Genomic DNA, 25468 nt, shown 5'->3' on the forward strand with positions numbered 1-25468 from the left:
AGAAAAAAAGTTAGAGATGACTCCCAAGTTTCTTGTCTTTATTGATCTATGTATCAAATATTTACAGATAAATATTTTGTACCAGACACCTTTCTAGACACTGAGGAGGCAGTGATGAACAAGATAAACGAGGTGCCTGCCTCCCTTGCATTCTAGTGGGAGAGACAGACAATAATCAAATCAATGAATAAATGAATATACCTATTTGGTTTTATTAACTGGACTATGGTTTATATCACCAAAAAGATGGATGAGGTGGGACAGTAGATCAAGGAGCCCAGGGAGAAGGTGGCTGGCAGAATACTACAAAGATGACAGATTATTCTTTAAACTGATTTCTTTGGGGAGACAGAAGAGTCTAGACAAAATTGTAAATCACACAATATAGACATTGTATGTGACTTATAAAGAAGTTTCCAGGCCTGACTGGAGGCAAGGAGGGCAATTTAAAAGGTTGTGACATTAATCCATATGAGAAAGACAACTAACTAATCAAGGGCATATCATTTTTCAGAGAGGATGAGATACATTAAAAAGCAGTATTTAAATTGCAATAGACCTTATCGATGTTGGATGTGGAAATGTTTGGTTGAGATTTAGGTAGTTGGTGTTAATCCCTGAGATGAGCACCTAGGAGTGGGTGCAGATTTTGTGATGAGACAGAGATGTCTGCGTTTGGATATGTTGATTTTGTGATGCTATGGATCATCTAAGTGGGGAAGTCCAGTTGGAGACACTAGTCCAAGTATATGGTTTTCCTAAATATTCCCAAACACATAGATCTATGATGGAGGAGAACATGAAGTTACTGTGTTTCAGGCTTTTGGGAGATCTTATCCAACTCCCCAGTTCATTCGGTAACTATTTGATGGCCAACAGTTATGAACACAGGAAGAAGTCTCAACTTCTAGGTTCACAAGCTATTTAATTTTTCTCCCTCCTTTGTTTTTATCAACTTAGCTTTTTAATTTTATATATATATATATATATATATATATATAAAAGTAATAATTTTATATATTAAAATGAATTCCTTCTAGTAATTTCCTGCTATTTCAAAGAAATTAAGGTCATAATGAAGGGGAAGAAAGTGCAGGTATGTGGCTATTACTCCATATTATTTCACCTGTTCCACCTATGGCTTTTAGCTCTTAGAAGGCCCCCCCAAGACATAAAATCTTCATGTGCCTATGAGTTCTCATTAACAGATAAGGGAATATCGGGAAGGCTCTAGTTTGCCATAGGGAGTTGTCAAGAGATTATTAATTGCTTTATCCATTTAAATTCATTGAGGAGAGCTAAATTTAGCCTAGTACCTTACTTTAAACAGTTTTCTTTTATGTCAGGGGAATATGAAATTCTTCTTGCCATCGTACTGTTGTCATGGGAAATTTGTGTGATATGTTTATATATCTTTCTATTTTAAAATGGTGAAAAATGTTCACATCTTTTGCTATTGTTCATTAAAATGATGACAGAAAATTACAATTTGAAATTACCAAACTGGGGGAATTTTCAAGGACAGATGTATAGGTTTTTGTTTATATCTTGGCCTTATTTCTTGGTTGTATCTTGAAGGGTTATTAATGTCATTTTAACTGGTTTGCTCTTCATGAAATAAGGAAACTCTTTTTTGGATAGGATGAGAATGCGTTTTATCTCAATACACCTCCACTTTCTCTTATATTTTATACATTATCTTTAGCATGACTTAAATCATGAATCAGTGGGAATAAAATGAGGTCTTTAAGATTGAGTTTCTGGAGCATGAGAAGTGTGAGCCCTTTCTGTTTTCTTTGCAGTGCTGGCTCTGCTTACTCAGTACATATATTCTGAACAACTGATTGATTTCCAAACTACACTCTATGACCATGGAAATGTTGATACTGTAGTCAGTAGTCTGGGGTTCTTCCCTCATGTCCCCATTACTCCTTCCAGCACCCCTTCTGTCAGTTTTAGTATTCCTCTCCACATTGCTAGGACATTTTTTTATAGAGCACAGTACCGTTTCCTTCTGTACCACCAAAGCTCAGAATGTATTGGATAGAAAAGAGGGGGCATTGTCCTGCACTTTGTGAAGGGGAAGAGAAGTGATTCAGTGTGATTGCATCTGCCCAAAGCAGACTGTGTCAGGCTACAGAAGCCAGTTGGCAGATTTCTCAACAAAGAGAGAACAGTCTTCAGATTATGGCCGCCCGTGGAGCTCAGAGCAAGACCTGAGAAGCCTCTTGGACAGTAGCCCTGTTTAGCTTTGTCTATGATTATAAGGAAACTTTGAGGAGGGCTGGACCTTTGAATAATGGGGGTTAGGGTTATATTATATTGTCACCAACGTAGGCACAATAAGACAAAACTAAGTCTGTAGAAATAAACAGAAGAGTCTCATCCCATTCAAGATTTACATTGATCAGAATTTTCTTTACTCCTAAATTAAACCAGATTTTCAAAGGTTATAAACGTCATGCAAGAAAAGTTAGGTACTTCATGCCCTGCTTTCCAGAATTAAGGGACATTTTGGGTTTTTTTCTGAGTAATTTCTGTCATTTCAAAGTTTCCTGGATTTTTAAAATAATTAACCATGTCAGGGGATATTTTCACAGATGTTTCTGTTGACTTTTCTATTTAACAGAGGACGATAGAGAGCTATGTGGATAAACGCATGGGCACAACATATGGCCCTCCAGCAGGAAAGAAGATGACTGTTTTTATTGATGATGTGAATATGCCAATAATCAATGAGTGGGGAGACCAGGTATATCGATCCTATTGTGTACTTTATTTGCCTAATTCCTCATTGATTTATTTTTTGATGAGTAAATATTTTTTACTTTTTCAACTTGCAATTCCTAAATTCCAATAAGGTCCATTATTTGGAAACACTCAAAGAGTTAGGTCCTGGGATATAAAGGAATGACATTTTAATTCTAAAAGTTGTCTTTCTTAGGTTACTAATGAGATAGTACGACAGCTGATGGAACAGAATGGATTTTATAACCTAGAGAAGCCTGGGGAGTTTACCAGCATTGTGGACATACAGTTTTTAGCAGCTATGATCCATCCTGGGGGTGGACGCAATGATATACCCCAAAGGCTCAAGAGGCAGTTCTCTATATTTAACTGCACGTGGCCCTCTGATGCTTCTGTGGACAAGATCTTTGGTAAAGTGAATGTCAGTGGGGCATGGGAGGGAAGAATCCCTGCTTGGGTTCCAGTGAGAATATATCCACCTAGAGGTCAACACAGAAAGGGCATTGGGTGCTTCCTTAGTCTACGGGCTTCATCACTCTCAAGCGGTGTATTTTGTTTATATAAAGATTTACTTTATTATGTATGTACTGAGTTGAGTGCTAAGTAGATTTTTTTCTGCCTATGTATTTCTTTAAGAAACTGTCGCTAGCTTCTTAAGCCAGGAGGTTAAACATTAAATGGTCTTAGACACGATGAGATGCTTTCCTCGTGGGTATACATATTTGAGGTCTGCATTGATATACTGCCATACCAAAAGTTTATGTAGCTGATACCTAACCAACCCATAAAATGATTTTGGCCAAAGAAATAATATTGCACAGAGTGGAGATTAGCCAGAGTCTGATCCTCAGAGTAATTTATAGGGGTGTAATAAATTACTGATTGATTACATATGCAGCGTTTCAGAAATAAATTCACCCAAGAAACACTAGCGCAATCGATAACCATAATTATTTAACTGAGAAATGAAAATGAGTTTAGAAACTGATTATGGAATCACTCTTTTCAGAAAAAGTGTAAAGTTGTGCATGCATTCGTGTGAGGTGCTAATTTACCATTTCTGAAATTGCAACTGAGAACAAACTAACTAAGATTACCCTAATAAATTTCTGGCAGACTAGAATGTCTTCTTAGTGCCCTAGGGTAGTGGAGTATGGCAGTATCTGCCTTCAATCACAGTGGTGGGCAAAGGTTTGGAAGCTTGCTTGTAACTATACCTACTATGTAGGTTTAAAAAAACCCCAAAGAACATTAATTAATAGAAATTTCTTTAATATGTGGTTAACTATTAAAATGTTGAATTATTTTTGTACTCGCATTATAATGTTTTTCATTTTCACTTAGGTGATTTGAACTGTCAGTCAAAATGTTATGACTTTTTTCCCCTTTCAGGTGTGATTGGGATAGGATACTACTGTACCCAAAGGGGCTTCTCAGAAGAAGTGAGAGATTCAGTGACGAAGCTGGTTCCCCTGACACGCCGACTATGGCAGATGACTAAGATTAAAATGCTCCCTACCCCTGCAAAATTCCATTATGTCTTTAACCTTCGAGATCTTTCTAGGATCTGGCAGGGAATGTTGAACACTACTTCAGAGGTTATCAAGGAACCAGATGTAAGTGATACATAAGAGAGTAAAACAAGTAACTTTGTTATTTATTATAAACTCTAAATATTCTTAGTAATGCAATTTTTAGTGGCATCATGAAAATATTTTGGGATGTTTTAGCATGGATACTTTTTTCTTTGCGGCTTTTCACGAACATAAATAAGGGAAAAGTATGCCAATATTTTTCTTTAAAAGTTTCAATTAGGACTTCCCTGATGGCACAGTGGTTAAGAATCCGCCTGCCAATGCAGGTAACACGGGTTTGAGCCCTGGTCAGGGAAGATCCCACATGCCGCGGAGCAACTAAGCCCGTGCGCCACAGCTACTGAGCCTGCGCTCTAAAGCCCGTGAGACACAACTACTGAGCCTGTGTGCTGCAACTACTGAACCCCGCGCGCCTAGAGCCCGTGCTCCGCAACAAGAGAAGCCACCGCAATGAGAAACCTGTGCACCATAGCAAAGAGTAGCCCCCTCTCGCCACCAACTAGAGAAAGCCCGCGCACAGCAACAAAGACCCAACGCAGCCAAAAATAGAAAATATATAAATACATAAATTAATTTAAAAAATTCCAAATAAATTTGGTTTATGTTTAAGGAAATATTATATACAATTATTTTCTAATGAATAGAGTAAAAGGAAAAATTGATTTTGTTTTTTCATCATTATTTTCTTATACTAAATAATGGAAAGAATCCCTGTTGATCTTATTATATGTCTTCCTATTGTTCATATTATAAACTTCATATCATAAACCTGACATTTTAACTTTAAAAAGTAATTATCTTTATAAATAAACTTTCAAAATTGAAGAATGAAACCATTTTGTTTTTAATCATCCATGATCTTTCTTTCCCATATAACTTGATGTACTAAAAGAAATACATATATTGGTAAAACTGAAAAGAGACAGAAGAGTAGAAAGTTCATTTGACAGAAAAATGAGCATTTGTACGTACACTCGAATAAAAGAGTTCCTAGAATTATAAGAATGCTCTTCAAACTAAAAGGGAATTCTAGTATGTAAAATGCAATATGTATGTAATATGTAAAACTGTAAAGTATGTAGTATGTAAAAATGCAGTATGCCTTTTTTTGCCAAAGCGTAAAGCTAAGGCAACATCAGCCTGTTTTTCCATCCTTTTATGGAACCAAGGTTGTAGTTAAGCAAATAGGTTTTAGGGGACTTCTCCACTTAAACGCACCGAGAAAGTTGAGATATCAACCAAACTGTCACTAGGCACATCCAATGTGGACTATTAAAAAAAACTCAGCTTTGCCTCAGATGCTCACAAAGTAGGTAATGACACTGACTGACTGCAAGAGGACATTTTGGGGAAAACTCAGTCTCCTTGTTACAGAGAATTGGGAGTCATTTTAACAGCAGTGAACATGTTAACTTGATTTTTTTCCCTCAGAGTTATTGATAAATTAATAGTGTTGTGGAATGCAGTCTTCCAAAATTACTTTTTGAGTAGCCGTTTTTTGGTGCTTATTTTTTTTTATTTTTTTTTTTTGCGGTACGCGGGACTCTCACTGTTGTGGCCTCTCCCGTTGCGGAGCACAGGCTCCGGACACGCAGGCTCAGCGGCCATGGCTCACGGGCCCAGCCGCTCCGCGGCATGTGGGATCTTCCCGGACCAGGGCACGAACCCGTGTCCCCTGCATCGGCAGGCGGACTCTCAACCACTGCGCCACCAGGGAAGCCCTGTTGCTTATTTAAAATCAGCATAAACTGGTCTAGCAATTGGTTTGTCATGAACTTTTGTTGTAAGTGAATCATTAAATATATTTTACTAAAATTTTATTTTCTGACAACCAAAGAACATTTGATCATTAGTAATATAATGGCTTAAAAGCCTTCTAACTTGCAAAACGTTACCAAGGTAAGAAATTTCCACCAGTGTTTCATATTAAATAATTAGCTTAGACAAGCATTTGTTATGCTTGCTATAGGAACAGGTATATTGAGCAATTAATTCTCTCAACTTCCAGTTAATTTTGGGTCCTGGATTATCTAGACTAGGTGATTGCTTTATGCAGATAATCCAGATTTTTGCCATAAATTTCCTTCACACTGTGTTAAGTAAATATATCTTTGTAATTATCTCAGTTGCATACATGAGAGTTGTTTATATGCAACTTTTTATATTATGCTCTGGCCACATGAATGTAGGTGTCTTATCCAAACAGACTAATTGTTCACAAACATAAGACTTTTATGTAGAGTATTAGTTTGTTGGTTGTTCAGAGTGATTTAGTATTTTGTCTAGGAATGTTTTTGTTTTAATTTAAAGGCTGAAAAGGAATATACACTACTGTCTATTTACTATTCTTGAATGAGACCAATTTGAAATGAAGTTAAGTACATTTTAACTTATTTTATTTATTTTTTAATAGGACAGTTATATTCATAAACAATTTGTTGTATACTAAGACTGTGCAAAACATGTTTTATGTCCTTGTATCCCCTGTACAAATGGCAGTAACGTCTCCCACATCATTTTGACAAACCCAAAATGTCCTTTTTTGGTGATAACACACCAAATGAAAGCCATTAGTCTAGGATTTTGTTTCTAATGTGCTCCCAAAGCTGTTGTTCATGTTAAAAGGAAACCAGTAGTGTTAATCTTAACTTTTTAAAATGTAGTATCTTAAATCAGGAAGGGTGCTGCTCTGTGATATCGTCCACTTGAATTCCCAACTCTGGCTTAATGGGAATTAATAACACATTTTAATGATGCTTTTGACAGGAACTGTTAAGGCTGTGGAAGCATGAGTGTAAACGTGTTATAGCCGATCGTTTCACAGTGTCTGATGATGTGACCTGGTTTGATATGACTTTAGTAAACTTGGTGGAGGAGGAGTTTGGTGAAGAGAAAAAACTCTTGGTGAATTGCGGAATTGACACTTATTTTGTGGATTTCTTGAGGGATGCACCTGAAGCTACAGGTAAACTATTGAAGCAGAATTTGAAATTCCCCAAAGGGATATCTGAAGACAGAAGTTCAGTTCAGGGATGTTGAATTTCTGTTTAGTAAACTTTACTGAGACAAGCCTGGGACATATTAGGTGCTCAGTAAATACAGAATGAGTAGATAAATGTGTACTCATGGAGTTCAAAAATTAATCATTTTAATGCATATCAGTCTTGGATATTAAGGTAGATTTGGGAGGCATACTATGGCAGAAGACAGTGCTAAAGGCTTACAGCTGTCACATAGAGGTAGATTTAAGGAAGAGATCTCCCACACATTACCTGGGCAAGTCTCTGAACTTTCTCGAACCTCATTCTCCTCATTTATAAAAATGGAAATATTAATATATGAGTCATGGGGCACTGTGGGGAATAAGTGAAATGTTATCTGTGGATGGCTTGGGCAGTCCGTGGCTTCTACTCACTGCCAGATGAAACAAAGCAAAACTATGATAGTTATTACTCGAGTATTCCAGATGCTGAAAATAAAAAGAAAAACCTCACATCCTCTGAGAGGGCTGTTGAATACAATTAGAAAGAGGTGGGTGATGTTGAGGGAAGATTTTGTGGTTATGGTTCCATAAAAAATTGAGATATATTACTTATGAAAAGAGGTAGGGCTCCAATTATTTTTTTCCTTCAGAAATAACTGAGCTTAAGTAGAATATTTTTCTTTCATTTAGAAACCTCTTCTAATACTGAGGAGGAATTTTAAGTTAACTTTCATATTCAAAGAGGCATGTTTAAACACATGCTATTTATATCTTCTAAATGATTGAAAATGACCAGGCAGCCGCTTACTAGATTAGATAAGGATGTATGTGATCTGTTAAGTTTCTGAGTGACAATTGCAAAGGGAGGTTTATTGCTGGCTATGCAGTTGGACTGATCCTTCCACAAAAAGAAGCTGATACAGTTTATTTTCAATCAGGCCACACACGTCCAAAAATCATATAAAGGTAAGAGCATTCACAAGGTAATTAGAATTTATGTATTTTATTTCCTCTAATTCAGAAGGATAAGTAACTAGATTAAGGTTTTCAAGGAGCAAAGCGCAACTGCAGCATTGTGGGGCAGGGGCTGGAGGTGGGGAGTTTGGTTGGGGGCGGGGTGAATGAGTCTAGAGGGAAGCACAGAACCTTTCAGTGACTTCAAAGCACTTTGTCAAAGCTTGAAATGAAAATTTATGAAATAAGGAAGTGACTATTGAAATTCAATTAGTGGGAGCTTTGCAAATGGACCAATCCTAATAATTATGTTAAATCAATTTCCTTGCTTTGTCATAAAAAGGTTAAAATATATTAGGACAGGGTCAATTGAAAGTAATTATGTACTATTAGATTGGGAAGATCCACTCACTCTTCTAGTACGCAGTGAATTTCTAGGTTGTTACTGTATCAGTATATTCAACTAATGTTAACTGATAGTGAATTTACCTGTGCCCAATTTAGCTTTTTCTTTGGCATTATGCTTTATAGTCAAAGTTGGAAAAGTACTAAACTGGTATGTTATGTGTTTCTAATTTTAAAAAAGTTTAGTGATTTTAATACTTTTCCCAGTGAGATAACTCAATGTTTATTTATTTAGGGAATCATTGTTTCTATTTTCTCTCTACCCTTCACTTCCATTCCCCCAAATTCACTTCTATTCTCACCACTAACTTAAAATTTCTGACTCAGAAAATTTTCCTAAGCAAATGCAGTGACCTTTTTCTTTTGATTCTTATTAAAAATAATTTAATTTTTGATTTCTCTTGTTGATTTTGACATTAAATCCCTACTTTTTCAATCTTCATTAGCGAATATCTCTGGGAAGATCCTTGAAATGCCAATGGTCTATTATGGATTCAAATTAAATTCAATGTATATGAAATTATTTGAAGTTGACCTTTTCTATACATTTAAGAATTAAGACTGCATATGATCACAAACATCCTAATGCTTTTACTACTGTGTGCTTTCCTTTCTTTTCTAAAAATACACACTCTGACATTTGGATAAAAATCAGTATTATTTAGTGCTAAATTGTAGAGCTATGAGTGTATTAATTTAGGTTGAAGGAAGTGGTAAAGTCCAGTGATTTGAAGAAACTTAATTGATTTTTCTTCCCCAATTCCAGGTGAAACATCTGAGGAGGCTGATACTGAGATGCCCAAAATTTATGAGCCAGTTGAATCTTTTGATCAGCTGAAGGATCGTTTGAATATGTTCCTGCAGCTCTATAACGAGAGCATCCGTGGCGCTGGCATGGATTTGGTGTTCTTTGCAGATGCGATGGTCCACTTAGTCAAGGTCAGTGGCCACGCCCGGTAGCACCCCGCAAAATGACAGACACTTGTCTTTACTCCAGAATTTTTTCCCTCCTCTTTCATTTTCTTCTTCTAGGAGAAAATTCAGTTTAAAAATAAACCCAATGCTATATTCCAATTTAATTTCTGACCTGGATGCAACATGTCACACCTATAGGTTTAAAATCAGGGCAGGTGTACTTCAAATGTGTGATATGATAATTTTATTCACTGTTGCTATACTGCTTCCAGCTCAGTGTTTTCACTACATAGAATGAATGTGGTTGACATCTGAGTTCAAAGCGCAGGCACAAAGTCTGCTTATATTTTGCATAATGCAAAGGATAACTATAAAAAATAGTACATTAGTTTTGAGGACATTATGCTAAGTGAATTAAACCAGTCACAAAACCACAAATACTGTATGATTCCACTTATATGAGGTCCCTAGAGTAGTCAGTTCATAGACACAGAAAGAATGGTGGTTGCTGGGGGCTGAGGGGAGGTGAACGAGGAACGTTTAATGGTACAGTTTTATTTTTGCAAGATGAAGAGTCCTGGAGATGGATGGTGGTGATGGCTGCACAGCAGTATGGATGTACTTAATGCCACTGGACTATACTCTTAAAGATGGTTAAGATGGTAAACTTTATGTTGTGTGTATTTTACCACAATTAGAAATAATAATTAAAAATAGTGCATAAACAGTTGATTTTGAGTTGGGATGAAAATTCTGTTACAGTGAAATCCACCAGGAAAGTACAGTTGCCTTTCTACTTTGTCATATGAGTCATTACAATTTCCAATCACAGTAATGATTGACCCTCAAAGGTTATAAGTAAAATATATTATTTACTTGATAACTTACATGATCTAATTTATTGATGGTGGGAGATAATGCCATTTAAAATTCGTCGTTGATATTCTCACTTTATTGATGTCAATTATTTTTTCAGACTACATCCTTTTAATTAGAACAAAGACAATTTGAGGCTGTCTCCCATTACTTAGGCTTAACCATGAGGAACAACCTCACAAGTTGTCACCTCTAATAATTACAAAATCTTAGAACTGGAGAGGGCTTTAGAGGTTACTTAGTCAACTCTCCCTCTGAAAATTGAGGAGGCCAGACTAAGTCCGGGAGAAGGAGGAAAACAGAGAGTGTGTTCTGAGGTTGGATGTCCCCAGCATGAGGACACTTAGCTTGGAAACTGAATTCTCAGAATCTGAGATATCTACTGAATTATGAGCGCAAATGTTCTTCCAAAGCCAAATATAAATAACATTTTGAAATTAGCTCCTAATTTATAGTTGACTAAAAGTCAAAAGGAAGGATGGAGATACTATCATATTTAATGATTAAAAGGAAGAAGACAAAAAGAATAACATTTTCTAAATAAATAATATCAAAGGCAACTTCATGACTAAGTGTCCATGGAGACAAAATCTGATTGGCTTGGGATTCCATAACAGCTTAAATTGAAATGAGGTTATTTATGTTAGTCTTGTGCTTGAGGATGTTCGTTAGAAATGTTTTTTTTTCTGGGTTTTGCAGCACAGATGATGCATTTCTTCACTTTGGGTATGACATTAAAGGCATGTGTGCCTCAGTACAGGTCCTTGACTGTGTTTTCCCTCACTCTCAGCCTCTAGTGTGCCTGCTCTGGGATTGGCCAAAGAATCCATGATTGGAGTTTCTGAGCTAAAATGCTACATTCCTCACTGTATTCTAGGCCAACCCTCTCTTCTATACTCTTGCTTTCTGTGTACAGTTACATCCAAACTCTGGCATGTGGGTGTGAGCCTTGAAATATGTGACCTAGTTATAAGACATGATAGAAGCCAAGAGACAGGATTGAAGATGAAAACTGCAGCAAAACAGGATGTGATCTGAATCCAAGTGTGTTTCTTAGTTCCTTTCTTAATCAAAATAACAATTTTCTTTTAAAACCAAGAATATCTCTGCGATATCTCTTTTGCCTCTTTGGTTAAAGTTCAAATCATGGTGTGTATTGTTTTTCACGATCTAGTCCTTGCCTACCACTCTACCCCTTGTGCGTGGTGCTCTGCTTAGGGTGTAATCCAGAAAAATCAACTGCTTGTGCTTAAACACATCCTGATTCCAGAGCACCTCATCAGTGCTGCTTCCCAGCACGTGTTGTGTTGTGTAGAATTTATCTGTTTGTATTTGTCTTTTCTGCCAGGCTGTAAGCTCTGTGAGGGCAGGCACCCACTTTATTCCCCTTCATATTCAGAGGATGGAGTATTGCTGAGACAGGCACACTTGTGATGCTTGATAAATAGGTTTAGAATTTAACCAAGTCCCCAGTATGGCCCTAAACAACGCTTTGCACCTTATTTCCTGATATTTCCATACCTGGTACTGAAGTTCCCATCCCTATGAGGACACCTCAGTCCTTTTGCTGATTCTGAGACTTTGTGCATCCCATTCCCTCTTCTTAAAATTTAGCTCACTTCCTCCCAGTGTGCCATTTTCTTTGCATCATAAACTTCTAGTTATCGTTCAAGATCTAGATCAAATTCCAGCTCCACACCTAAGACTCGCCTTCACAAGCAGTGTTGTTTCCTTTGCATTCTTTCCAGTTGCCATCATTCCTATCCACCCCAGCATTCACCATGGGGCATTATTGCATGTTTCTATTGATAGGTCTCTCAGGATGTGAGCACCTGTAAGGCAGGATGGGCATTATTAAGTTTTAAAATATTTGCTAAAGAAATTAAAAAATGAGTATCCGTATGTTACAATCTATAGATAATAGGACGGGATTGTCCCATTTGAAGTTCTCACTTGACTGTGTTTTCTCTTATAGTTTCTGTTTTTAACTAGATTATGAGTTTTTTGAGTCTGCTTTTAAAGTCTTCTATTTGTTTATATATGATCATTTGTCAAATATGTTTTAAGGGCTTCTCATGTGCTAGAAACTGGGAATGGAAAACTTTAGTTTAACACCTAAGCCCAGTTGCAGGAAAAGGTGTTGGGATGAAAGTTCCTTGTACTTGATTAACAACAATTATTTAAAACCCTAATATATTCACCAGCATCAACTAAAGGAAATGGTTTATGAAAAAAGTTATATATTTTGAAAAAGTTAACCAAGAAACAACACAGACGATTCTAGGATGGCCTGCAGTAGCTTCTTACCTGTCTTATCTATCTATGCCTCTTGAAGTAACACCAGGGAAAGAGTAGGAATAGACACTGGCAAACTCCTAAGAATTCTTGCCAGTACCACTCCTCCCCTGCCTATAGCAACTTAGGAGAGCATCACATGGAGAGGATGAGTAGGAGGCTGGAAGAGCAGAGCATATCACTTACTAATCTTACCGGGATTGGTGGACCAGGTTCTTAGGTCCACAACAAAAAAATGGTCTCCATTTCCAAGGGCTCACACTAAATTGGGGGATATAATCCAAAAGCAGTGGTAGTCCCAATAGGGATAGGGTATAGCCCCTGCCAGTGGAGGGAATCCTGAAAAAGGATGTTTAACAAAACCTTGTCAGAATGCAGAGCCGAGGTTGTGCCAGAAGGCTTCTGCCAGCACCAGAGAAGTGATCCTTTCTCAGCCCCCAGATAGCTTTCTATCATTAGTTTAGAGAAAAGCTGGCATTACAGCAAAACTGCAGGCTCAAACTGCAGTTAGGAGGGAAAGACAGTCATCACATAAGGTGAAAAATGCATCCAAGAGAATTCTACAGCGAATTCCCTTTAGGTGGGGTTGGAGACCTGATGGTGAAAGTAGTTTATCAAATACAAATAAAGCCAAAGAATCATGGACTTTTACCACAAATATGACCTGGAATGGTCTGGGGCTACTGACTGGCATAGAGTGGACTTCTGGTCTACCCATAATCACTTAGTAGATACCTTAGGTATCACTATCTTTGCCAAATAATAAGAAGAGTGTTTATGCTTATTTTCTTCTTTTTAAATTCCATCATCTATGCCATATTTTGGAAATTTTCTTGCCTTCTATTTAAACTATGTTCGTTTTCAAATGTGGAGGATACTCTAATTAACCTTGTGTTCTGTGTTCCAAGGATACACATTGTTTTGAAATTTCTCCTCTTTTTCCTATCCTACTGAAGTAGATTGGCAAACTAAAAGGAAACCTCAAAGTCCCCTTTATTTCTCTCCTTGAAAACCCAGAGCAAGCCACAGTCTGGGCTGTCTGATGACTTTTCTCTACTGGTCTCCTCCTATCCTAGTTTCCTAAAGGCACACGCCCCGCTCCCCACCCTGTCCAATACTTCTTAAACACTGTCATATTTCAGAAATGCCTTCATTAGTCCAACCAGTATATCTTTCTATTCTGATCCTAAGACATGTACAGCTTCTAAAATGCTTATACAGGCATACCGTATTTTCTTGCCCTTTGCTTTAATGCACTTAGCAAATATGCAATTTTTTACAAATTGAAGGTTTGTGGCTACCCTGTGTCAAGCGAGTCTATTGGTGCCATTTTTCCAACTTTTGCTCACTTCGTTTCGCTGTGTCATGTTTTGGTAATTCTCACAATACTTCAAACCCTCTACTAGCAAAAAGATTATCACTCACTGAAGGCTCAGATGATGGGTAGCATTTTTTAGCAATAAAGTATTTTTCAATTAAGGTATATACATTTTTTTTTAGACATAATGCTATGGCAAAATTAATAGATAGTGTAAACATAACTTTATGTGTACTGGGAAACCAAAAACTTGCTTTAGTGCAATATTTGTTTTATTATGGTGGTATGGAACTGAACCTGCAATATCTCCTAGGTATGCCTGTGTTGAATAAATAGGAAAAAAGTGGAATATTTGCACATTAAATGATACATGCTTTTTCTGTTTCATATTCTAGATCTCACGTGTCATTCGTACTCCCCGGGGAAATGCCCTCTTGGTCGGGGTGGGTGGATCGGGAAAGCAGAGCCTGACCAGGTTGGCTTCATTCATTGCTGGCTACACTTCCTTCCAGATCACTCTGACAAGGTAACACGCTTTCGCTTTAATTAACCTGAAATGGATTTTGATAAATGGTTCTCAGAAGCCACTTGGGGTTAAGAATGCGTTTTTCTTATATATAAGGGAATCATAATCGTTTTTCTTCTTGAATATTGACTTATTATCCTCCCTTTTCAACCTCTGTCATAGACCATGAACATTTCACATGAGTGATTTACTTTTGAAACACTTTAGCCTCTCATTTCAGTGAACAGATGCCTCTCTGTTTTCATGTTATGCTTGATTTGAGTATTGTGTATATTCCTTTTAGTGCATTTCAAAAGAAATTTGTCCCTACTAAATGTTAATTCAGGTTTCAAGAATGTTATTAAACTGGAAAAACAGATGAAAAGTTTATGCTGATTTACTCATTCATACATTTAAAAATATTCATTGAACACCGACTGTGTGTCAGGCACTGGCTCAGTGCTGAGATCCACGGTAAGCAAGATAAACCTGGCCTGTGTCATCATGGAATTTACAGCAATTCAATGGGGACAGTTGAGCAACTCACTCAATAAGATGTGATACGTTAGGTGCTCTCTCTGATAAGGAAATAAATGCAGACCAGACCAGAGTCTGTTGAAACATGAGGGAAGGACTCCTAATCTTGTCTAAGGGATGGTCAGAAAAGGCTTCCTGGAGAAAGAGATGTTTCAGCTGAGACATGAATATGAGTGAGAATTATCTCAGAGAAGAGAAACAGTAAAGACTGTTCCAGGCAAAAGGATCAGCACATGTGAAGTTACATTTGAGTGCCTGGAAGCAGTTAAATATGGCTGGTATATAGCATAAGGTGGGAAGTGGAAAGGAAGAGAAATGGAGGTCTTTGAAGGTATCATAAGGAATTTGGACTTCATCCTAGAGCAGTGGAAACCATTAATGTGTCACCCCTTGGGAGGCATGTCACATCTGCATGTGAGAAGGTGGAAGAAGGAGCTAAGCTGGAGGGTTATAAGCCTGTCTCAGGGATCTCAGCAACAGATGGTGGTGTCCGAGGGGTGGAAGCGAAAGAGGAGAAAAGAGGGAAGATTCAATATATCCTTAGGAAGCTGGAGCTTTTGGACTTGGTACATCCTGGTTCTGGCTTGGGAAACTGATAGTTGGTGCTGCTACTCATCAGGGTAGGGAATCCCAGAAGGAGTTGTCCTCGGACATGTGTGTGGCAGTGCGGGGAGAATTAGGACGTGGAAAAGGAACATGTAGAGAGGCTAACAGAACTTCAGGATCAACCGAGATAATGCGAGAAGCAAGAGGCCAGTTTGGGAAGTTATCTGGGCTGAATATTATTAGAAGTTAATTTCTAGGTGTGAGAGTCCTGCCTGTCGGGCATTGACGAAGCATTGGCTTGGAGCTGTAGGCAAAACATGCTAACTGATCTATCTCACTGATGGAGGGCCATAGCCACCTGCTGGGATAAAGGTTGGAAATGATTAAACATTGGGTTCGGAGATCCGAATACTCAAGTTGTTACACCTTTTATTTGTCTAAATTACTGGATTCTGCTTGGAGAATCAATCTAAAACGTTACTGTGTCTCTCAAGTACTGAAACAGAGAGAAATAATCTTAGTTGCCTTGTGTATAATTCTTCTAGTTTGTGGATAGAAGCAATGTTAGATAAAAGATAACCTGTACAGGAAGGGATTGAAACGCTGAGATTTTTGTTCCTAACATTTTGTATAAAACCTTATCGTTTTCAAAGCGCTTTTACACGCGCAAGCTAATTTGATCTTCAAAAGAACTTTGTGGCTTTGTGGGTTAGCAGGACATATCACAGCTGAGGTTCAGAGAGGCTATGATTTGCCTGAAGTCCCAGATAAACCTGGGAATTAACCACAAGATTTCTGGTTTCTGGTCTGCCGTGACTTTAACTATACCATGCTGCCTCAGAAAACATACCTTACGAGTCCTCTCTTTGTGATAAATTGGTTCCTCTGTGGGTCATATTGGGACTGCTCCAGTACTGATGAAAAGGAGGGTCAGGGCCTTCTCTGGATTCTCATAACCTTCCAGAGACGATCCTACTGCCTTAGCCTTTGCATAGCCGCATGACCAAGGCTCAGGAAGCAAGGGCCTCTCCTTTGGGAAGCACAGCCATTTGTTAGATGACTCAGGTCATATTATTTGAGGCAGGGCGGTCCTTGAGATCCAGGGGACTGGACTGAAAGTTTTCCCCATATCACAAGAAGCTGGGGAGAGCTATTTTCCTTTGTCCTCTCTCTCCCTCCCCACCCTTCTTCCTTCCTTCCTTCCTTCATTCCTCCTTCCCTCCCTTTCTCTCTTTATTCTTTCTCTCTCTCTTTCACGGGACTGTGTCTTTGAATATTTTTTCTGGTATCTCAGATCTCACTTTTCTAGCAGTCTTCTTGAAATATTGATGCATGGTAGTGGTATTTCTGGTTCTAGGGTTTAGGTTTTAAACGTTAAAAAAGCAGAGTATAGAAGTTGAATATTTGGTAGCTTTTTTTTTTTTTTTTTTTTTTTTTTTTTTTTTTTTTTAAACATCTTTATTGGGGTATAATTGCTTTACAATGGTGTGTTAGTTTCTGATTTACAACAAAGTGAATCAGCTATACATATACATATTTGGTAGCTTTTTAAAAATCAGAAGGCCATTTGCTCTTGTGCTCTGAACTCTGAGTTTATTTAATGACACAAAATTCAAATAATAATTTAGTGAGTCTGAGTCTCCAGGACTGGAATATTTTAATTTTTACTTTTGGTAGTAATGGGCTACTCTATATTGTCTAACATTTCGTGATTGCAAGTTGACTTCCACTAAGTGATTGCTTTGGATGTGAGAGATTTAGAGTGGGATATTTAATGTTTCCAACGATTCTACTATAGTGCACTGATTGCTCAGAAAACTCTTTCATGTGACGTCCAAAGATGCAATGAAAATAGTTGTGTTGGGAATGAGGAGGGTGCAGTTTACGGTGGGGCATTGCCCTCACCCCGTATAATGAAGGCTTGAAATGCTTTACTTTAGATTAGTTCAATTTATGAGGTATCTTCTAAAATATCAATTGCAGATGGGTGCTTAGTAAATATTAGAATTTGACATTTCCCTTACTTTTTTTTTTTGCCGTACGCGGGCCTCTCACTGTTGTGGCCTCTCCCGTTGCGGAGCACAGGCTCCGGACGCGCAGGCTCAGCGGCCATGGCTCACGGGCCAATCCGCTCCGCGGCATGTGGGATCTTCCCGGACCGGGGCACGAACCCGTGTCCCCTGCATCGGCAGGCGGACTGTCAACCACTGTGCCACCAGGAAAATGAAACATGTATATACATTCTGATGGCATTATGGTGTGGTTAAAAATTATACTTTTGCTTCAGGTTGATTTTTCACTCTAGATGTTTTTTGTGTGTAAAAATATAATGTTTTATAAAATGTGGAGTCTTAAAAATTATTTTAATTTCTGCAAGTAAATATAATGAACAAGTAACATTTACATATAATAAAATACCTGTCTGATGGCACAATATCAGCATTTTTTGTTAACCAAATGGCATAAAGCATTGTTATAAGGGTCTTTCCTTCCCATTAACATATTTTAGCCGATGACACGATGACAATATTTCTTTAGGTCCTACAACACATCAAATCTGATGGAAGACCTGAAGATTTTGTATAGAACAGCTGGTCAGCAAGGCAAAGGAATCACTTTTATTTTCACGGACAATGAGATTAAAGATGAGTCGTTTTTGGAATATATGAATAATGTCTTATCATCGGGTGAGGTAGGAGCTCATTTATTCTTGATGTGTTTTGCCTCTTCAGATTCCCTCCAGTGTTAGAGCTCTGTGTATTTCCTTCCGTTAAAGTACTGAATAAGTGCTATTATTGGGATTAGGTGGTCAGTAGGAAGAATGGGTTTTTCTGTTGGGTTTTCGAAGAATAAAAGTCCCAATCAAAACGTGGAGCTATGCATTGAAAACGTTACTGAAAGCTCCAAGTGAGAAATGGAAAAAATGGAAGAAGAAGGTTGTAAGGAAAGCTGGTTGGATTTTTGATATGTCCATTTACCCCCTTAACGGGCTATGACTTTCCAGTCAGTAATAGAATCGTCTGTGTATTTTAAAACACGGTTTAAAATTCTGTCTAATCTTCCATCCTATGGAACATTAATGCTTCTCTTATTCTATACATGAAAGGTGAGTTTAAGGACACAAATGAAGGAAAGAGATTATACATATTGAGCTGTATATTTTGATCTCTTTTCATATGCCTGTATTGAATTTGAACGTCTGCACTTTTCTCAAAGGTCTCCAACCTATTTGCCTGCGAAGAAATTGATGAAATTAATAGTGATCTCATATCAGTCATGAAAATAGAGTGCCCCAGGCGCCCTCCTACGAATGGGAACCTGTATGATTACTTCATGAGCCGGGTCCGACAGAACCTTCACATTGTGCTCTGCTTTTCGCCAGTGGGGGAGAGATTTCGAAATTGCGCTTTGAAGTTTCCTGCCCTTATTTCAGGATGCACTATTGACTGGTTCAGCCGATGGCCTAAAGATGCCTTAGTTGCTGGTTAGTGTGGTGGAAATTTTTATATCAGAGTTTCTGGTTTACTCTGTGTGTGTGTGTGTGTGTGTGTGTGTGTGTGTGTGTGTGTGTGTATTTATATTCTGTGCTCTTTGCTGTCTCTCTACTGGATTGAGCCAAAAGTCACTTTGTCCAGGGTTTGAGGGTTTTTGCAAGACTGTGCTCTCTCTCCTTTGGCAGCATTTTTTTTCCTACAGCGTGATTATCAGCGAATGAGATCTTCAGTCTGTGCCTCCTTGGGTTAATTTACGGTGATTCTAGTGTTTTCATTGTGGTGGAAAGCTTTGTCTCAGTTGGTCCCCAGGCCGGTTCTAGGATGTCACAGGAGGACACTGAGGTTTTGATCTCATTTGTGTTCTTTTTTAAGTGGGTTGGCCAACCTCAGAGTAGTTTAAGCCAAGTATCTCTTGGACGTTTCCTTCTTGTGGCTGCAGTGCTGGAAATCCAAGAGGAAAATGTTGTCAGCCATCCTCTGATGGCTTCTGTGCCTGAAACAAGATGTTAAACAGAGACTTCTATGACTGGAGCCCTTGCTGCTTCTGCTTCTGTCTAATCTTCCATCCTGTGGAACATTAATGCTTCTCTTATTCTATACATGAAATTGAACACAAAAGTTGTATAGGAGATGTTAGAGATCATCCCTTAAGTTTATGGTTTTTTCAGCTTTTGGTGAGAAATTATCTGTGGCTGTTTTAAAGGATAGAGATAGTTAGGTCTCACCTCTGACCTATTGTAGCAGAACTTCAGAAGAACCCTGATTCAGGGCAGTAGTTTTCAAACTTCTTGTCTGATTATTGTGTTGTCATAATAATTAAGAGGAGTCTTGTTTTCCAGTAAAACACGACAGGTAGCCCTAATAGATAAAACAGCGAAGAGCAGAGGACAGGAAGGACTCTGAAGCCTCACCCTTTCACGGTGCTGCCAGCTGCTTCTTCCGCATCTGCCTCTCCAGCTATGTGTACTCAGTTGGAGAACGATTGATTAACCGTCTCCTGCCCTTTATAGATGGAGAACTGGGGACAGTGGAGCTGAAGTAATTATCAGAGGTGCAAGAAGCCAATAGCTATAGCCAGTGTGTGTATATATACACACACATATATAGTATATATATTCTCAGCACACTACTCTTGATAATAATGGTGTTTCTGATCTGTGGCTTTTAAACACAAAATATTTTAATATATTTGAAGTACAAATGTACAGTGTTGTCTCTTATAAGATTTGAGAAAACATCCATGATTTAAAATGTTAAGTCCTGTTAAAATTTGAATACAACTAAGGGTAAAACTTTAAAGTTCCTTGAAGTAGGATATAAATGCAGAGCACAAAACCACAGTAGTTAAGAGCTATTTTAAGTTTACTATGAACTGTGATAATTAGTACGCAAGTGGTTTGTAGAATATCACGTAAGGTATTATTATTAATAATAAAAATAATTTCAGGTGACAAACACTGTAATATACTATAATTAGGATGACTTAATTTAAATAACGGAGCCCTTCCTGGCAAGTCTTTATTTCAATTGTCCCTTCTATTGCAAGATAAAAGGTTGTTCCTTTGTTGATTTCTCACAAATCTTCCCCATTGTTTTAAATCTCATTGCATCAACCCAAGCCAAGGTTACATAGAGGGCAGGGAAGCTTTCATTTCTGTGTCAGCAGTTCCTAGCAAGTGTCCTGACTTTCATGCATGCATCTATTTTTTCGTGTATTCAGAACATAATTATTGAGCTTCATACGCCATTTATGGAGCCAGGCTTATTGGAGGGCAAGGCAGACTCATTTCTTTGCCCCAGATCCTCTTCCCTGGCAAGCTCATCCACAGGCTCCTGTGTAATATGCCCCATCAGTTTTTATCTCTGGTCTCGTCTGTCCTCTGGCTTGAAATCTGTGCACTCAACTGCCTGCTTGATACGTTCTTGTAGATGTTCCATAGGCTCCTTAAACTCAAAGTGTCTAAAACTGAACTGGTTCGGCTCTGGTCACTCTCTCCCAGGAAGTCCCACGATTGTCCATGAAACTTGGCAACAGAAAACTCTTTGTCTTTAACACCTTTCTTTTCTTCAACTCTCAAGTCTGCTCCATCACTAAGTCATGCCAATTTTGTCTCCTAAATATTGGTGGGATCTACTCAACTCTTTCCCTTTCACTGGCATCCTAGGCCAAGCTATCATTGTAACTCACCTGGAAAACTTAAAGAGCTTTCTAATGATCCCTCCTCCTCTTTCACCTGTCTCTCATCCATCTCACGATGCCGACAGAACAGTGAGAAAAACATAAACCCAGTCACGTTGCTTTCTATTTAAAACCTTCCCCCGCTCTTAGAAAAAAGCAGTCTCTAGCTTGGCCTTCAAGGCTGGGAAAAGCTGACCCCACCTACCTCCTCAGCCTTACCTGAGGTCACTTTTTCCTCCTGATCTGTTCTCCTTGATTCTTGAATATGGCCTTTTTTTTCACATGCAGTGCCCTCCTCCCTCTGTCTGGATACTCCTGGCTCAGCTAAATGTCACTTCCTCAGGGAAAACTTCCCCTGTTCCCACCCCCTCCCAACACCCCCAAAGCCAGTTCCACTGTTACATATTTCACAGCACTCTGTGCTTTTGCTTCCTGGGACTAACCACAGTTTGCAATTTAAGTACTTAGTTGTATGATTTGATTAATGCTTATCTGTCCTGCTAAACTAAAACTCCATGGGCTCAAGGACTACATATCTTTGTTCACAATTTCAGCAGCCACCAGTATTCAACACCTGCAGTGTTCAGCCAATGGATCAGACTGTCAAAATTCATCATCCTTCAATAATATGGCCCTAACTTACTTGCAGTCTTCTCTAATCCAACACGAACATTCTCTTGGTTTTTTTCAGATATACATCTTTTGTTTGATTTCTGAGCATCCTTTAATCATCTTTATTCTTCCACACATAGTCCCCCTTTATCAAGAATCTTCTCTCTCATCTTTTTTATCTAAGTTCCAAAGCTTAATCAAGACCCATCAGATCCTTCACTCTTCCTTTGTTCGCTTAGGAATATTTTTTCCACATTTTCTTAAACCTCCTGTATCTTTAGCACTTAAACTTTATATAATGCACCTAGGCATTTCAATCTTTTCAAACCTTTTGATAACCAGTGAGTTTTTGTGACTATGCCTCCAATCTAGTCTAGTAAATATTTACAGCCAGTATACTACATGAATATATAGTACTGTGATAGTCACAGTAGTGGATAAAATAATTATAAGACATGAGACATACCTCCTTTCTTTTATAAATATAAAATCTTGTTGGGAAAACCAGCATCTACACTTAATACCAACCTGCCTTATGTTATTTTGAAAGAATACCATCTGTAGGTATTGGAAGTACTTCAATACATTTAGGGATTTAAGTGTTATATATTCTTTTTAGAAAATTAGCAGGAAGCTTTCTAGAAAAACCATTTACATTGCTTTTATGATCCTGATTCTGAATTAAATTATTATCTCCAGTCACATTAATGAGAAAATATATCATTTTTAGCATATTTTATTTATATTATAATAAATATTTTCTATAAAAGTATTAAATTATTGTGTATTTTTCTAATTTATTTATTCCTTAAGATATACTTTATTTTAATTTTTTTAAGCCACTTTATTGAGGTATGGATGACATAAAAAGATCTGTGCATATTTAATATATACAACTTGACAAGTTTGGACATAAGTATACACCTGTGAAACTATAACCTATGCCATAAACGTATCCATTATTACCTCTAAAAGATTCCTCCTCACTTGAATGATGAAGATGATAATGATTGTTTTGTGATAAGAGCACTTAACATAAGATATACCCTCTTAGCAAAATTTTTTGACTATACAATACAGTATGGGTAACTATAGGCACTATGGCATACAGAAGGTCTATAGGACCTATTCATATGTATAACTGAAACTTCGTATCTTTTGACCAATACCTCCCCATTTCCTCCTCCTAGCCCTTGGCAACCACCAGTCTACTCTCTGCTTCTATGATTTGATTATTATTAGATTCCTCATGTGAGTGACATCATGTATTATTTGTTCTTGTTGTCTGGCTTATATCACTTAGCATAATGCCCTCCAGGTTCATCCATGTTTTTGCAAATGGCAGAATTTCCTTCTTTTTTTAAAGGCTGAATAATATTCCATTGTATGTAAATACTGCATTTTCTTTATCCATTCATCCGTGGATGGACACTTGAGCTGTTTCCGTGTCTTGTTTATTGTGAATAATGCTGCAGTGAACATGGGAGTGCAGATATCTCTTCAGGATCTTGATTTCAATTTCTTTGGATATATACCCAGAAGTGGGATTGCTGGATCATATGACAGTTCTATTTTTGACTTTTTGAGAAACCTCTTACTGTTTTTCATAGTGGTTGTACCAATTTACATCTCCACCAGTAGTGTACAAGGGTTCTCATTTCTCTACATCCTGGCCAACACTTGTTATCTTTTTTTTCCCTGATAATAGACATCCTAACAGGTATGAGGTGATATCTCATTGTGGGTTTTTTTAAAATTTTTTATTGAAGTAGAGTTGATTTACAGTTGTGCTGGTTTCAGGTGTACAACAAAGTGATTCAGTTATATATATATATATATATATATATATATATGTATATATTGTTTTTCAAATTCTTTTCCCATATAGGTTATTACAAAATATTGGGTATAGTTCCCTGTGCCATATAGTAGGTCCTTGTTGTTTATCTATTTTATATATAGCAGTGTGTATATGTTACTCCCAAATTCCTAATTTTTCCCTCCCCCCCCTTTCCCCTTTGGTAACCATAAGTTTGTTTTCTATGTTTATGAGTCTGTTTCTGTTTTGTAAATAAGTTCATTTGTATCATTTTTATTTTAGATTCCACATATAAGTGATATCATATATTTGTCTTTCTCTGTCTGACTTACTTCACTTAGTATGATAATACCTAGGTCCATTCATGTTGCTGCAAATAGCATTATTTCATTCTTTTTTATGGCTGAGTAGTATTCCATTGTATATATTACCGCATCTTCTTTATCCATTCATCTGTCGATGGACATTTAGGTTGCTTCCATATCTTGGTTATTGTAAATATTGCTGCAGTGAACATTTAGGTGTATGTATCTTTTCAAATTATGGTTTTCTCTGGATATATGCCCAGGAGTGGGATTGCAGGATCATATGGTAGAGCTATTTTTAGTTTTTTAAGGAACCGCCATACTGTTCTCCATAGCGGCTGTACCAATTTACATTCCCACCAACAGTGTAAGAGGGTTTCCTTTTCTCCACACCCTCTCCAGCATTTATTATTTGTAGACTTTATTTTTATTATTTTTTTATATTATTTGTAGACTTTTTGATGATGGCTATTCTGACTGGTGTGAGGTGATACCTCATTGTAGTTTTGATTTGCATTTCTCTAATGACTAGTGATGTTGAGCATCTTTTCATACCTTTGGTCAACTGTATGTCTTCTTTGGAGAAATGTCTATTTAGAGCTTTTGCCCATTTTTCAATTGGGTTGTTTGTTTTTTTGATGTTGAACTGTATGAGCTCTTTATTTTGGAGATTAATCCCTTGTTGGTTGCATCATTTGCAAATATTTTGTCCCATTCTGTAGGCTGTCTTTTCATTTTGTTTATGGTTTCCTTCACTATGCAATAGCTTTTAAGTTTAATTATGTCCCATTTTTTTAGTTTATTTTTTATTTCCATTACTCTAGGAGACAGATCCAAAAAGATATTGCTGAGATTTATGTCAAAGAGTATCCTCTGTACTATGTTTTCCTCTAGGAGTTTCTCATTGTCGTTTTGATTTGCATTTCCCTGATGATTAGTGATGTTGAGCATCTTTTCATATACCCGTTGGTATTTATATTCATATATCTTCTTTGGAAAAATAGCTGTTTAGTTCCTTTGCTCATTTTAATCAGGCTACGTGTTTTTTGCTATTGAGTTGTAGGAGTTCCATATATATATATATATATATATATATATATATATAAATATCTATAAAAATATAAATATCTATAAAATATATAAATATACAAAAATATATATATTTAACCCTTTATTAGGTTTGCAAATATTGTCTCCCATTGCGTAAGTTGCCTGTTCATTTATTGATTGTTCCCTTTGGTGTACATAAGCTTTTTAGTTTGTAATCCCACTCGTCTATTTTTGCTTTTGTTGCCTGTGCCTTAGGTGTCACATCCAAAAAATCATTACCAATTCCAATGTTAAGAAGCTTTTCCTCTACATTTTCTTCTAAGACTTTTATG

At 37.4% G+C, this 25468-nt stretch overlaps 1 protein-coding gene across 13 annotated transcripts in view; it reads left to right on the top strand.

The window, feature by feature from the left end:
* DNAH5 (dynein axonemal heavy chain 5) overlaps positions 1–25468 on the top strand; it is a 262069-nt gene that overhangs the window by 162300 nt on the left and 74301 nt on the right. For all 13 annotated transcript variants that reach the window (XR_004349093.1, XR_004349091.1, XR_004349092.1 and 10 more), the window contains 8 exons: positions 2630–2752; positions 2945–3158; positions 4141–4364; positions 7110–7308; positions 9452–9624; positions 14485–14615; positions 18216–18369; positions 18894–19161. Coding sequence is in view for 10 of the 13 variants with exons in the window: in XM_032625870.1 (XP_032481761.1) it covers positions 2630–2752; positions 2945–3158; positions 4141–4364; positions 7110–7308; positions 9452–9624; positions 14485–14615; positions 18216–18369; positions 18894–19161 (1486 nt within the window). In the remaining 3 variants the exon portion in view is untranslated. The remainder of the gene's footprint in view (positions 1–2629; positions 2753–2944; positions 3159–4140; positions 4365–7109; positions 7309–9451; positions 9625–14484; positions 14616–18215; positions 18370–18893; positions 19162–25468) is intronic.

The sequence above is a fragment of the Phocoena sinus genome, chromosome 3 (assembly GCF_008692025.1).
Source record: "Phocoena sinus isolate mPhoSin1 chromosome 3, mPhoSin1.pri, whole genome shotgun sequence".
NCBI classification, from domain to species: domain Eukaryota; kingdom Metazoa; phylum Chordata; class Mammalia; order Artiodactyla; family Phocoenidae; genus Phocoena; species Phocoena sinus.